At 46.7% G+C, this 14,880-nt stretch overlaps 1 protein-coding gene across 3 annotated transcripts in view; it reads right to left on the minus strand.

The window, feature by feature from the left end:
- Positions 1-12,129: 12,129 nt before the first annotated feature.
- LOC127491585 (uncharacterized) overlaps positions 12,130-14,880 on the minus strand; it is a 75,355-nt gene continuing 72,604 nt past the window's right edge. For all 3 annotated transcript variants that reach the window (XR_016232025.1, XM_089330185.1, XM_089330186.1), the window contains one exon: positions 12,130-13,185. Coding sequence is in view for 1 of the 3 variants with exons in the window: in XM_089330185.1 (XP_089186311.1) it covers positions 13,117-13,185 (69 nt within the window). In the remaining 2 variants the exon portion in view is untranslated. The remainder of the gene's footprint in view (positions 13,186-14,880) is intronic.

The following is a 14,880-nucleotide window of genomic DNA, read 5'->3' on the forward strand; positions in this document are numbered from 1 at the left end:
TGCATTGCTAAGGAATTCTGATCTTATTCTGTGAATTTGTAGGCAAGATAGTGCGTAATTGAATATTATGTTGAAGGCAACGTAGAGGTTTGAAGGTAAGAAGAATTAGGACTGTTTCAAAATGAAAATGAAAGTTCAGAGGTAATCACTCTGTGTGTGTGTGTGTGCACATGCACACACGTGTCTACGCATGTATTTATGGAAGAATCTGTAGGACTTCATGACCGACTGATAAAGGAGAGTGTGCAAAAGGGAAGTGTCAAGGGTCCCAGATTTCTAGTGTGAGCGACCAGGTGCCCTGACTGAATCATCACACTGGGCTCACAGAAGCAGTTTTACTTTCAGGTTTGATGACATGGATTGCAAAGTGTCCAAGGGACATTCTTGTGGAGGCAGAAATAACTTAGGAGGCATGACAACATGACCCAAGATGTCAGGGAACAGGGAGAGAGCAGAATAACAATATTACCGATTTTTTAGGAAATGAACGCCAGACTTCAGATGACATTCCAGCATATCTGGGAGACAGACTGGTGCAGTGGACTTGGACTTTGAGCTGAAGAGACCCAGGCTGCCTTTGACCCTTGATGCTATGCCCTTGGACACATGACCTGTCCTCTCTGATTCTCTCATGTAAAATGGAAACAACATTCACCTGTCTTCTGGGTTGTGTTCAGAATAGCAATAAGGTATGCAGATGCCTAGCAGAGGTGGGCTGAGTTGGCACACTGTGGTTTTTGTTGCTTAACTATTTGGATGGAAAGGATTGGGTGAGTTGAGGGAGGGATATGACCAGCTTTAGAAAGACAGGAAAAGAGGCAAGGGAAGACAGCCTAGAGTGCCTAAAGGGCAAGGTGAACTTATCCTCCCTGGAGAAAGGGATCTGTACTTGGGCAGGGAAAAGACCATACCACCCTTCCCGTTTGCTGCCTTCCAGTCACACTCAAAAAACTCAAATCATTATGCTGTTAGGGCTTATTTTCAGGATAGCCCTATGTGTGCCCTTTCCCCACTGCCTAAGAAAGACTAAATGGAGAGAAGGAAGGAGACCTCCACATAGAGATGGAAGGGCCATCCCTGTCTTCGTGTGCCCACCTGGAGTTCTCTGCAGCTGTGACACAGTCAGTCCTTCATTTTATAATAGAGAAAAACGTATATGATATTTATTAATCCCAAATTACAATCAGTTAAATAAAAATGTTTAACATGTTTTCGTATTTTGATGAAGGAACGAAAAAGGTAAGGGAGGTTTGAACATTAAAAATGGATGGATGATTGGGAAAGTTATTTAAAAAAGGAAATTTAAAAAATAGCTGAAGAATGAGGTACAAAAAACCAACTTAAGTTTTTTCTAGAGTTGATTTCTAGTACTTGACATTAGCCACACGGAGATTTTGTTGTATGCAGCCGCCAACAATAGCAGCCATGCATCGAGAAATTTTTGAAGCTGTTGTTATAAATGCTGTTGACTTTGTGCTGAAGGAGCTTTGTTCTCTGCGAATCTACACAGTGATCGTAGTGCTCCCTACCTTTCTGGACGCTGGAGCTGCCCATACGTCAGTGTTCTGTGCAGTACAGCACACACTGCCGCATTGTATGCCGGATGTCTGACACCAACGGGAGGAGGAGGAATCAAAGGTGGCCTCTGTCCTCAAGGGGCTTCCAGCGTGGGGAGAAGGGAGGTGTGTGGGGGGTGGAAAGAGAAGATGAGGGTGGGAGAGGCAGAGGAACAATGGGCACATAAACATTGATGAAGTACCCAAGAGGACTGAGCCCTTGACCCACTTGCCACCATTATGTAATCACGGAAACTAATCCAGCTGAATTATTCAAAAAGCTCCAAATGCCAATTCCACCTAATGTTAAATAACAAGCATCTCCAAGAGGGATGATTTTCAGAACGATGACTAAGGGAAAATATTTTTCCAGCAGGATTTATGCACAGGGAAAAGAATTCATTGCTTCCATCCCCACGTTCCACACCCCTTGGTGTAAAAATATTTGTATTTAAATAATTTTAAATGTCATGTGTTTATAATTAAAAGCAATTCTGCACTTAGGAGAACAGAGATTACTGAATTTAAATCAAGAAGAAAAAGTCAGTTTCCTTTGAGGAAAACTCAGAGGTAGTTTAAACAAAGCTGAAGGAGACAGGCCCCTCGGTTACATCTGGTCCCTGCTGACCACTGACATCCCTGCTCACTTCCAGCCTCAGGGGGATGCAAGACATTCCAGCGAGGTCTCTGCCTTTTCTTCCCTTTCCCAACTTTAGTTACCAAAGAGAGGTTTTGCACAAAATGTGTTTGCTGCCTGCAAAACTGCACTCCCCTGTGTCTAACCTCTGGCTGGTGGGATCCTCCTGTTGTGTGCCCAGCTCTTCTGTAACATGATAGCCTGTCTCCCGGTTCTCTGCTCCAGCCAGTGAACTGCGTTCCCTCGGTCATAGTGACGGTTCAGGCGTGGGCATGTAGCAAAAGGTGGGTCAGTCGGAGCCTCTACTGGGGAAGACGCAGAGGAGAAAGATGGGGGTAGGTAGACACCTGACGACTTTAGGGTGATCCCTGGATTCCAGTCTGCTTGTAGTGGGTCGTTCTGTGTGTCAGCCTGCATAGGCGGTGGTGCCCAGCTGTTGGGTCAGACACCGGTCTCACATGTTGCTTTCAAGCGTTTGTGTTTGATGTTTTTCATTCGTTTTAGAGCTTGTAACATTTCTCCGTGATGCAGGCGGGCTTCGTCCAGTGGGTGGAAGGCCGCACCTGCAAAGCCAGAGATTTCCTGAAACAGAAGGAGTTTCCTCCCAGACTGCATGATGGCAACCCTGCCAGTGTTGCTGCTGCCCTGCAGATGTTGGACTGAAGACTGCTACACCAATTCTTACCTGGACGGCGAGCCTGCCCAGCAAGCTGCTCGCACAGTCACGTGAGCAAATTCCCTAAAAGAAGCCTCCCTCCTCCTCCTCTTTCTCCCTTCTCCTCCCCACCTCTCCTTTTCTCTCTCCCCCTTCTTTCTACCCTCTCTCTATCTCCCTCTCCTTCTCCCTCTCCCTCTCTCTTTCCCTTCTTCTTCTGGCCTTGTCTGTCTCCTATTTGTTCTGTTTCTCTGGAGAGCCATAGTACTCTAACTTAACTCGTATTTTCATCTTTAAATTGCCCAGGATTTTATTTGTGTGATAGTTTTAGTCAGCTTAAGTTGTGTTGCCATCACCTGTGATTAAAGGAGTCTTGAATAGACCAGCGTGTAAATGGATGAATTCCTCCATAGGTTAATAGATTGAAAATTCCAGAATTCTGCCTTCCTATCAGTTACTATGCAACAGACTCCTTAAGGGCAAGGATTGTGTCTAATGCCTTTTTTTCTGCTGCCATTGCTTAGAATTCTTGGCACTTGGTCGGGTTAATAAATGTTGGCTAAATTGAGTTATAGAAGGAGTTACCCTGGTATCTGGAGATATACATACTTTGACATGGAAGAAACTCAATAGAGACCACAAGTTTTTATCATCTAGGATAATTACCATAGCAAGTAGGAGCAGCAGGCATTACAGGGGAAGGGGTGTCTTAAAAAAGTTTGTGGAAGGGGCTGGCGCTATGGCGCAGCGGATTAACGCCTTGGCCTGAAGTGCCGGCATCCCATATGGGTGCCAGTTCAAGACCTGGCTGCTCTACTTCCGATCCAGCTCTCTGCTATGGCCTGGGAAAGCAGTACAAGATGGCCCAGGTCTTTGGGCCCCTGCACCCGTATGGGAGACCTGAAAGAAGTTCCTGGCTCCTGGCTTCGGATCGGCACAGCTCCGGCTGTTGCGGCCAATTGGAGAGTGAACCGTTGGGTGGAAGACTTCTCTCTCTGCCTCTCCTCTCTCTGCATAACTCTGACTTTCAAATAAATAAACAAATCTTTAAAAAAAAAGTTTGTGGAAAATGCATGTTTGTGGAAAATGCATATTATGAAAAAAACTATGCATAGGTTTTTAAAAAGTGCCAAAATAGTTATCTTTTAATCCCATTTTCCCATGAACTTTAACAAATGTCCTCGTATTTCCATGGAATTGCTCAGAAATTGTTGCAATGTATTTTTATTTATGTCTATGTATGTATTATATATACATGTCTATTATTAACATGCACAGGCTTTTTTAAAAAAAAGCACAAAGTTTTGCTCTGTGTATTTGGATTAGACTGTACCAAGCCAGCACCCTTTGGGAGATTCTAGTCACAGGACCATCATTGCCGCGTTATTGTATCGGTTTGCTAGGGCTACCACAGCAAAGGACCAGAGTCGCTTAAGCAACAGAAATCTATTGTCTTACAGGGACATGGCTCCTCTGAAGGCACTAGAGAAACATTGTTCTAGGCCTTTCTCCCAGCTTCTGGTGGTTTCTTGGCTTGGGGCAGCACCACTTCAGCCTTCTCATCATATGTGACTGTCTTCAAATATCCCCTTTTTATCAGAACACCAATAATACTGGGTTGCAGGCCATCCTACTGTAGTATGAACTCAACTAACTATATCTGTAACCCTAATTTCCAAATCAGGTCTCAGTATGAGGTACTAGTGGTTAGGTTTTCAATGTGAATTTTAGGGTGACACAGTTCACTCCATTGCCTATACTTCCTCAACTTTCTGAGCAACCTCCACAGGTAAGTGCTTGAGCTAGGTGACAGGAAGGCAGGAACAGCCTGGCCAGGGAACACACTGCTTAGACCCTGACCACTTGTTGACCACATGATTGCTGCTACACATTCCTATACCATCCAGCCTTGCTCCAAGACCAACACTGGTAACCTTTCCCTTGAACCCTTCTCTACTGAGTCCCTTTCCTTGCCTAATACCTTCTAGTTGGGTTTCTTTTTTTAAATGATTTTATTTATTTATTTGAGAGGTAGAGTTACAGACAGTGAGAGGAGAGACAGAGAGAGAGGTCTTCCATCCATTGGTTCACTCCCCAGATGGCCGCAACAGGCAAAGCTGTGCCAATCCGAAGCCAGGAGCTTCTTCCAGGTCTCCCACCTGGGTGCAGGGGCCCAGGGACTTGGGCCATCTTCTACTGCTTTCCCAGGCCATAGCAGAGAGCTGGATCAGAAGTGGAGCAGCCAGGACTAGAGCCGGCGCCCATATGGGATGCTGGCGCCACAGGCAGAGGATTAACCAGTTGCGCTAGGGTGCTGGCCCCTTTGGTTGGGTTTCAACCTGTTTTGTCCTCCTTCTCTTCGAAGAGCAAGAAGCTAAGAAATAAGAATTAAGACAACAGAAAAAAGATAAGACTGAGAGGAAGAGCAACAAAGTGTTTTTTTTTTTTAAATAACAGTATTTGTTAAAGACAGCAAATGTGTTGTTTCCGGTAACATGTAGAGCTCGGATAAGAAACCTTTGGGAAGTAATTTTTGAAGGTTCTAGGGGCTAGGTGCTACTCAGAGCAGCGGGGGGTGTGGGAAGTGACACGGTGGCAGACAGGATGGTGCTGGCTGTGCAGCAGGAGAGCGTGGAGGCCCTTGTGCTGCTGCACACCCTCCCTATCAGTGCAAGAAGAGGCCTAGAGCTAACTCTTGTCAAAGACAGGCCACCTGAGTGCTTGTGGGAAGGGAACGTGGTTGGAATGGGGGTGGGTGAGTCTGGGGATACCACTTGTCTAGGGGACAGAGAGCAGGCACACTGGCCATCCTTACCTGCCTGCTATAGGTCACAGACCCCTACTCTTGGAAAGCTTCCAGCGCTGTCTCTGGCGACAGGAGCTGCGACCACCTGCCTGTGTCAGCAGGGTGATTTTACATAGGCCCTACCCAGCCAAGGAGATCAACAGCGGATTAGCAGCCACACAACTAACATAAAAGATACAGAATCTAAAAGCAAGGAAGAGTTTCTGTGAAAATTAACATTTTTGAGTGCATTGGCAATGTGAATGCTATCCCTGCTGACTAACATGTAATATTACTAATAAATCAGTAGCAAATATGGTGAAATATGGTTTATAGATCAGAAAGTGTTTTCTCCGGAATTTGACTGAAATTACAGACGTTTCATGAGTTTTCCTGTGATGCTAGAGGTCTGCCATCAATCCAGGTAAAAAATAAAATGTTAGCCCAAGAACTGAAAGGGTTGTTTTTTTTTTTTTTTTTTTTTTTTTTGTTTTGTTTTTTCAGTCTACTTCTTGCTAAGTGGTAAAGCACTAGGAGAGGGAATTCGATGTATGTGAAGCTAGATGTTTGACTTTCTAAAAATCCAGCTAACCTTTTGTAGCTGCCTTCTCTGCTTCCTGTTTTCTGTCCTGCATGTACAGACAGAGAAGTCAATAACTTGTGTAGTAATAGTCACTAACATCAAAATAATAGAGAAAAGATGAAGGAAAGCATAGTTTTAAAACAAGTACATAGGATTTTAATGCTAAGAAAAAAAATGTGCTTAAAGTTGGCCCAAGACCTGGCCCATGGTTGTGGGGAGCAACTCGGACTAGACTAAGTTACTGGAATTAAGACTTATTCTATGCATCTGCTCTCCCACAATATGGCGCTGGGAGAGGAGGAAACAACTTCTACACAGCTGCCTCCAGTTTGACCAATAACCTGCAGGAGCTGATCCTGCTCCTGATTGGAGGAGAGCAGCATGCTCGGCGTGTGGGCAGCAGAGTTGGGATTGGTGGAAGAGGACTATAAAGGAGGAGAGAGCCAACATGCACCAGGAACATCTAAGGGGAACATCCGAATAACATCTGAGCAGCCCCCGAGAGAGCCGGCCGGTGGTGTGCCGCTCCCCCATGGAAGTGGGGAAAGTGGCAGGGGGCACCGCCCTTCCACGGAGGTGGGAGGGATCGGCAGCCAACCCGGGAAGGACCAGCAGCAAACCCGGGAAGGGCCGAGCAGACGAAAGAACAGCGCAGGGTCTAGTGTCATTCCTCCATGAAGAGGGGGAGCAACATAATGGTGCCGTGACTCGGATAGGAAACCTAGGAGGGAAGAAGCGGGAAAAAGTGGGAAAATACTGGAGAGAGATTAGAGAGAGCCTAGGGAAAAGCCGGACGGAAAAAGTGCCGGAAGAAGTTAGGATTGAAAGCGAAAGTGAAAGCTGGAAGAAACTTAGACTCGGATACGGACTGTGGGGAGAAGCCAGGAGAAATGAGAGGGGAATATTGTTGGAAGAAAAGTTAGGAAACACACGGGGTAGAGAAAAATATGTTAGGGAGGATGAAGCCGCGGGGGCAGGCCGAAGCAGAGACGTAAGCTAGGTTGGGATTCGTCAAGTCAGCCCGGGGAGCAAAAGGCGAAAAACTAAAACCAGAAGCGGAGACGTAAGCTAGGTTGGAATTTGTCAAGTTAGCCCGGGGAACTTAGACTGAAAACTAAACCAACCAATGGCGGAAACGTGAGCTAGGCTGTGATTCGCGGAAGCCGCCGCGTGCAGAGAGAGCGCGCGGGGCACAAGCGGAGAGAGCACACGGGGCACGATTAGATAGTAAGTGCAGGGCTGGCGCGGAGGCTGTGGTGCGGGCACGAAAAGGCTTGGAGACCGCGGAGCGCGCGCGAAGCCGGGAAGCTGCGCAGATGAGAGAAGCGCGGCTGAAGCCGTGCAGAGCCGGGAAGCCGCCACGGGGCGAGGCGCCGAGAAACTGCCTCGGGGCGGGCACCGGAAAGCCGCGGGGATAAGAGAAACAGAAGTTTAGAAGTAAAATGAGAGAAATAGGAATGCTGGCAGATAGAAGTAAAATAGGAGAGATAGGAATGCCCGGAGATAGAGAAATAGAGAAAAATAAGGCCTCCCCACAACATGGCAATGAGAGAGCTTGGATTCGGTCTGCCTGATTAAGGCGATAAGCACTTGCAGGCAGCTCGAGCAGAGCATGCACTGCAGGGCACCGAACACAGGCACGCATCAGCGCCTAAAAACCTCCTCACAACATGGCGAAGAGAGGACCCGGATTCGGTTTGCCTGATTGGTAGGGCTTGTAAGCACCTGTGGGCAACTCCAGCAAGCAAAGCAGAGTGTGTGCCACGGGGCACTGAAGACAGGCGCATATCAATGCCAAAAAATAAAAAGGAACTGTGGGGAGCAACTCGAACTAGACTAAGTTACTGGAATTAAGACTTACTCTATGCATCTGCTCTCCCACAATATGGCGCTGGGAGAGGAGTAAACAACTTCTACACAGCTGCCTCCAGTTCGACCAGTAACCTGCAGGAGCTGATCCTACTCCTGATTGGAGGAGAGCAGCGTACTCGGCGTGTGGGTAGCAGAGTTGGGATTGGTGGAAGAGGACTATAAAGGAGGAGAGAGACAACATGCACCAGGAACATCTATCTGAAGGAACACCTGTGCAGCCCCCGAGAGAGCCGGCCGGCGGTGTGCCGCTCCCCCGCGGAAGTGGGGAAAGTGGCAGGGAGCCGCCCTTCCACGGAGGTGGGAGGGATCGGCAGCCAACCCAGGAAGGACCAGCAGCAAACCCGGGAAGGGCCGAGCAGACGAAAGAACAGCGCAGGGTCTAGTGTCGTTCCTCCATGAAGAGGGGGAGTGACACATGGTGTTCAATAAATATTGGTTGAAATAAACTGTAGAATGGGAGGACCTAGAGTCCTCCACCATTTGTAGTGTTTTTCTATTCTCTGGGAGCTAGACAGAAGTCATGATAGGATGTAAACACTGAATAAGGGTGACAAGGGTGTGTCCTTACGCTACAGATTAGGGGATATTAATTTCTAGTCATTTTTAAGATATGAGGCTTGGTCAGAAGGTTATTTTGTAAGGTCAGTATTGTAAGCAAACTGCCATTTTGGAGGTAATAAAATATTGAAAGCCTGTGTGTCGACATGGTAAAATGGATCTACGTAACTGTTCATCCCAGTTAAAAATAGTTACTTCACAAGTAGACAACTAGTAGACACAATGGGTTCTTTTTTTTTTTTAAGATTTATTTATTTACTTGAAAGTCAGAGTTACTCACAGAGAGAAGGAGAGGCAGAGAGAGAGAGAGAGAATCCCATCTGCTGGTTCACTCACAATGAGTTCTTTAATTTGAAAATTGCAGTATGGGGGTGGCATTGTGGCATGATGGGTTTAGCTGCCACCTGCAATGTCAGCATTGCAGGGCATGGGTTCGAGTCCTGGCTGTTCTGCTCTAATTCAGCTCCCTGCTAATGTGCCTGGGAAAATAGTCGAAGATGTGGGGCCGGCGCTGTGGCTCACTTGGCTAATCCTCCGCCTGTGGTGCAGGCATCCCATGTGGGCGCCACCCCGCCTGCTCCTCTTCCAGTCCAGCTCTCTGCTGTGGCCCGGGAGGGCAGTGGAGGATGCCCCAAGTGCTTGGGCCCTGCACCCGCATGGGAGACCAGGAGGAAGCACCTGGCTCCTGGCTTCAGATCGGCGTAGTTCTGGCCATAGCGGCCATTTGGGGGTGAACCCATGGAAGGAAGACCTTTCTCTCTCTCTCTCTCTCTCTGTCTATAACTCTACCTGTCGAATAAAAAAAAAAAAATAGTCGAAGATGGCCCAAGTGCTTGGGTCCCTGCACCCACATGGGAGACCTGGAAGAACTTCCTGGTTTCTGACTTCAGCCTGACCCAGCCCTGGCCATTACAGCGATTTGGGGAGTGAACCAGCAGATGGAAGATCCCTCCCTCTATTTCTCCCTCTCTGCTCTGTAAATAAATGAAATTTTACCAAAAAAAGAGGAAGGAAGGAAGGAAGGAAGGAATGGAGGGAGGGAGGGATGGAGGAAGGAAATTGCAGTAAAAAAAAAAAAAAAAACCTCACTAGTGGTTTGCAAATTTGGGGGAAGTGTCGTTCCCCCTCTTCGCAGAGGAACGACACAGGACCCTGCGCTGTTCTTTTGTCTGCTCGGCCCTTCCCGGGTTTGCTGCTGGTCCTTCCTGGGTTGGCTGGCAACCCCTCCACCTCCGTGGAGGGGCGGTTCCCCCTGCCACTTTCCCCACTTCCGCGGGGGAGCGGCACACCGCCGGCCGGCTCTCTCTCGGGGGCTGCTCAGATGTTATTCGGATGTTCCCCTTAGATGTTCCTGGTGCATGTTGGCTCTCTCCTCCTTTATAGTCCTCTTCCACCAATCCCAACTCTGCTACCCACACACTGAGTACGCTGCTCTCCTCCAATCAGGAGCAGCTCCTGCAGTTTATTGGTCGAACTTGAGGCAGCTGTGTAGAAGCTGTTTCCTCCTCTCCCAGCGCCATATTGTGGGAGAGCAGATGCATAGAATAAGTCTTAATTCCAGTAACTTAGTCTAGTCCGAGTTGCTCCCCACAGGGAAGAAAGCAAAATATTGCTTGATGCAGTTCCAAATGGAAGGCTGGCAGTGCAGCAAGTTATGAAAACAATGAATGGATCAATAACATTTTTCTAAATAAAAGCTTGAATCTATTAAGACATTTTCTGTAGGAAAACAATTGTAACTTACAGTGTAAAATAATATGTATAATATTTACTTACCTTGGAATAAGAATAATTTCCTACAAACACTTGTCAGTATCTTTGAATTATGTCCTTCAGTAGAAGAACTTGGAGAAGAAATGTCTGAATTCTGGAGAAAGCCTCATCAACCCCCTTTCCGCTTCCAGCCTTCTCTCAGCCCAAGGTCCTCATCTTATCCTAAGGCCCTGCTTTTCAAATGGCTATGATTTGTCCCCCACTCCCACCCCAGAAACAATGCCTGGAAATATTTTTAGTGGTCACATAGCAGTGGGAGTATGGAGAGGGAGAAGGAGGGGGAAGGGAAGGGGAGAGGAGGGAGGGAAGGGAAGGGGGAAGAGAGGAAAGGAAGGGAGGGGAGGAGAATGAAGGGGAGGAGAGTGAAGGGGAGGGGAGGGGAGGGAAGGGGGAGGAGAGGAGAAGTGTTACTGGCTTCTAGTGAGCAGTGGGCAGGGACATTGCTAAATGTCCTACGATGCACAAAACGACCCCACCACAAAGAATGATCAGACCCCAAATATCAGTTTTGGAAACTGAGAAATACTGGGGTGGCTGAGTGGGTCTGGTACTGGCACACAGTTAGAATATTTTCATAATTGAACTCCAAAAGCTCCTTGAAACCCACATAAATGGGTGGTTTACAGATCTGCTTTCATGTGTGAGGGATGTTCGGATATTCTTGGCCCCACCCCAGCGCCGCAAAGTGCAAGTTCTAAAGTGTGGTCACTCATCCGAGGGATTGTTTCTACTCTAGATTTAGGAAACGTGGCAGTGCCTTGGTCTGGGATTCCTGCCGACTGTATTGGGTACTTCCAGGTGTTTTCCCTTACATCGGAAAGTTCTTGCTGTACGACGATGGCTGCTACGTGGACAGTCTTTAAAAAAAAAAAAAAAAAAAAGATTTACTTATTTGAAAGGCAGAGTCACAGAGAGGCAGGGGCAGAGAGACAGAGACAGAGACAGAGATCTCTTCCATCCGCTGGTGCACTCCCCAGGTGGTTGCAATGGCCGGAGCTGCACCGATCCAAAGCCAGGAGTCAGGAGCTTCTTCTGGATCTCCTACATGGGTACAGGTGCCCAAGGGCTTGGGCCATCTTCTACTGCTTTTCCCATATGCAATATGGGCACTGCAGGCAGCGGCTTTACCAGCTACGCCACAGCGCTGGCCCCAAATGGACATTCTGTATTCCAGTCCACTGGATGTTGATTTGTTTTGTTTTCAGTCTCCAAGACTTCATTCAAAGCAGCAGGTAACTTTCAGGTAACGTTTCCTTTCATGAAAGTTGTTTTGTGGATGGTTATGGAGGCTTTGCCATTCACAAGTTCTAGAAGACTTGGGCATAATTTTATTTCCTCACATGAACAGTTACGCCGAGTACCTCTTGGTTCCTGAGAAACCCAACAGCAGGCTTCTGCTTTCCCACCCAGTCCCCTGTCCACTTGTCAGAGCTCCGAGATGACTGTGTCCATGGCCATCGCCTTCTCAAAACTGGCCAACCCCTTCCTTCTACAAACAGTCTCCACTCACAGGAAACCCACTTGCACAGGGTTTTGGCTCAAGCAAAACTCCAGCCAGCATCAGAGGCTTTCAGGGAGCAACTGAGAGATACAAGAGATGCCAGGCATGTTGATAAATACCAAACAAGAAATTTTAAGCAGGTAAAACATCTATCAAAAACACCTGCCAGTGTCCTTCAAACAAACAAAATGCAATGACCATATAGACAACTGTAAAGAATAACACAATTAATATAGATTTTTAATAGTGAGAATCATAGACTGCAGGGACTGGATGGGGCATTCTGTGCTGCTTGGGTGAGCTCCTGGCTAGACTTGTCATGAAGAAAGGAAGGTGAAGACCCAGTGACTGGGCCAAACTCAGGGAGCTGGGCAGGGAGAACTGGACACACAGGGCAGGCATTGCCGCACAGCAGGATAAGCTGCCTCTTAGAGGGAGGCCTACATCCCATATTGGATGTGAAGTTCGAATCCCAGCTACTCTGCTTCCAACTCGGTTTCCTGCTAATGTATCCTGGGGGGCAGCAGATGATGGCTCAAGCGCTTAGGTCTCTGCTACCCACATGGGAGACCTGCATGGAGTTCCTAGCTTCTGACTTCAGCCTGGTGGAGCCCTGGCAGTTGCAGGCATTTGGGGAGTGAATCAGTGAATGGAAGATCTCTCTCTCTCTCTCTCTCTCTCTCTCTCTTCTCTGTTTTTCTCTCTGTCACTCTGCCTTTCAAGTAGATGAAAAGAAATAAGCATTAAAATAAAAAACAAGCTGGAAACACAACGTGAATCTTCCTCCAAGATACGGGTGCCAGGAGCACGAAGACTGATACTGGTGTGCGTACTTTCTCATTTTTTTTTCGCCAGTGCTCCTTTTCCTCCCCTTTATTTCTTAGCCCAAGTCCCCACCTTTGCATAGACTATTTTGGAAATTACAAAACTTTTTTAATGCAAATAATGCCTTTAAAAAACCAGTTACAACCACCCACAATATTTTTATGCTTATGACTTGGTGCCAGCCGTATCTATTCATGAGTGGATGGTTATATTGGGATCTATAAATGTCACTTGTATATTCATATACATTTATATACCAGATTTTCAAATAGAGTTATTTCCCCTCATGTCCCAGAAAGCCAGCAGCACCCCTGACATTTTGATCACATAGTTGTAACCATCCAGGTCCATCAGTGGAGACTGAATTATGTTCAGGTTTGTGGCACAGGTAAAGTTGCACATCTTGGTAGTTTCCTTCCCGTCACGTTCAGTATCTTTTGCTAGAAAAGATAAAAAGATAGGCAATCAGTGTTTTTCTTTGGGGAAAAAGGAGATTTATCTCTAAATAAAAATAAGCAGCCTCAATAAAATTCCCAAGAGGATTCTTCTGCTCTGCAGGGGTCCCTGGCGTGGAGCACTGATCCTGCTGCTGCTGGATGAGTCTGTGCAAACCTGATTCTGTGCTTTCTGGAATCACCACCTAAAATATGTAAATAAAGCACACAACCTATTTATTATAAGGTTCGTCTTTGTACTTTATGAGAAGCACTCTCTCTTAGCAAGCATACTGGGCAAGTTTCCTATTTAAAATGCGTGTATGATACAATGCCAGTTTTTAAAAATTGTGTGTGTGTGTGTGTGTGTGTAGGAAAAACATTGATAGGAATGCTTAACACGTTAACGATGGTTTTTCTATCAGTGGAATTTTATACTTATCTATATTCTTACAAAGCTTAGTTCATTAATATTCACAAACAGTAAGCACAAGATGTTTACAGGAAGTTTTCTTAAATGGCACTTCTTGTCTCTCTGATTCCTTGGAATTTTTAGCTAGTTCTATTCATTCAATAAATATTTACTGAATACCTATCATGTGTAAGACTCTGCACTAATAGATGTTAGGTAGTTTTGCTTTCACAAATATCAAGCATAGCAGTTGACCTACGTCCACAGGGTACCTATATATGTTTGTGGCCACCTGCCAGGAGCTCTGGCTACAGTGGCCAACAAGACAGTGTCTGTCTCCAGGAGCTTAGATCTTACACACGCACAAACCAGGTAGTTAAGAATGATGATCATGATGTGTCTTGTGAAGGAGATACTGTTGGGTAATGTCACCCCTGCCCCCCCCCACCCCCGACTGTGACTGGGAGGATGTGGTAGTTCAGCTGGGTGGTCACAGAAAGCCTTGCTGAACAGGTCACAGTTGCACTGAGGCCTGATGAATCGGAGGCAATTTTATGAAGATCAGAGCTCAAGCAGAAGGAACAGCAAGAGGGAAAGACCTGATAATCACAGAATAAAAACAAACAGAAGACATTAGCAGAAAGTGGAGAGGAAAGAGAAGTAAGCAGAAGTCATTAGGGCAGTGTTTAGGCCATGGTAGAGTTTGGTTAAATTTCATTCTCATCTCAGTGAAAAGTCCCAAGGAGAAGTGATGCTGTATGGTTTATATTTGATAAAAATCCCATTGGCTTCTGAGTTAAAAGTAGATCTGGGGGAGATCAAGGACACAAGTTAAGATGCTGTTGAGGACACAGCTAGGAGTTGCCACAAGAGAAGGAAGATAGTATGGGAGAGATGCTAGAAACCTCCCAACTTGGTTCAATCTGAATGCCCAAAAGGGTCAGTGCTGGGCATGGCTAAAGCTGTGCACTCAATCCACTTCTCCCAGTGCTGCCTCCCAAGGACTGCATTGGCAGGGAGCTGGAATCAATATGGAATGAATGTGTGTGTCTTAACCACCACACCAATTACCTAACCCACCAAAAACTTCAAAATGGGGAGGTATGTCTTGTCTGGGAGCTCCAAAAGAGTGAGGGAGTTTCTGTTCTTCCATTATATAGCTACTGGTTTTTTTTGTTGTTGTTGTTGTTTTTGTTGTTGACAGGCAGAGTGGACAGTGAGAGAGAGAGACAGAGAGAAAGGTCTTCCTTTGCCGTTGGTTTACCCTCCAATGGCCGCCGCGGCCGGCG

Source organism: Oryctolagus cuniculus, chromosome 3, assembly GCF_051225735.1.
Source record: "Oryctolagus cuniculus isolate XC-2025 breed Fujian yellow rabbit chromosome 3, ASM5122573v1, whole genome shotgun sequence".
NCBI lineage: Eukaryota > Metazoa > Chordata > Mammalia > Lagomorpha > Leporidae > Oryctolagus > Oryctolagus cuniculus.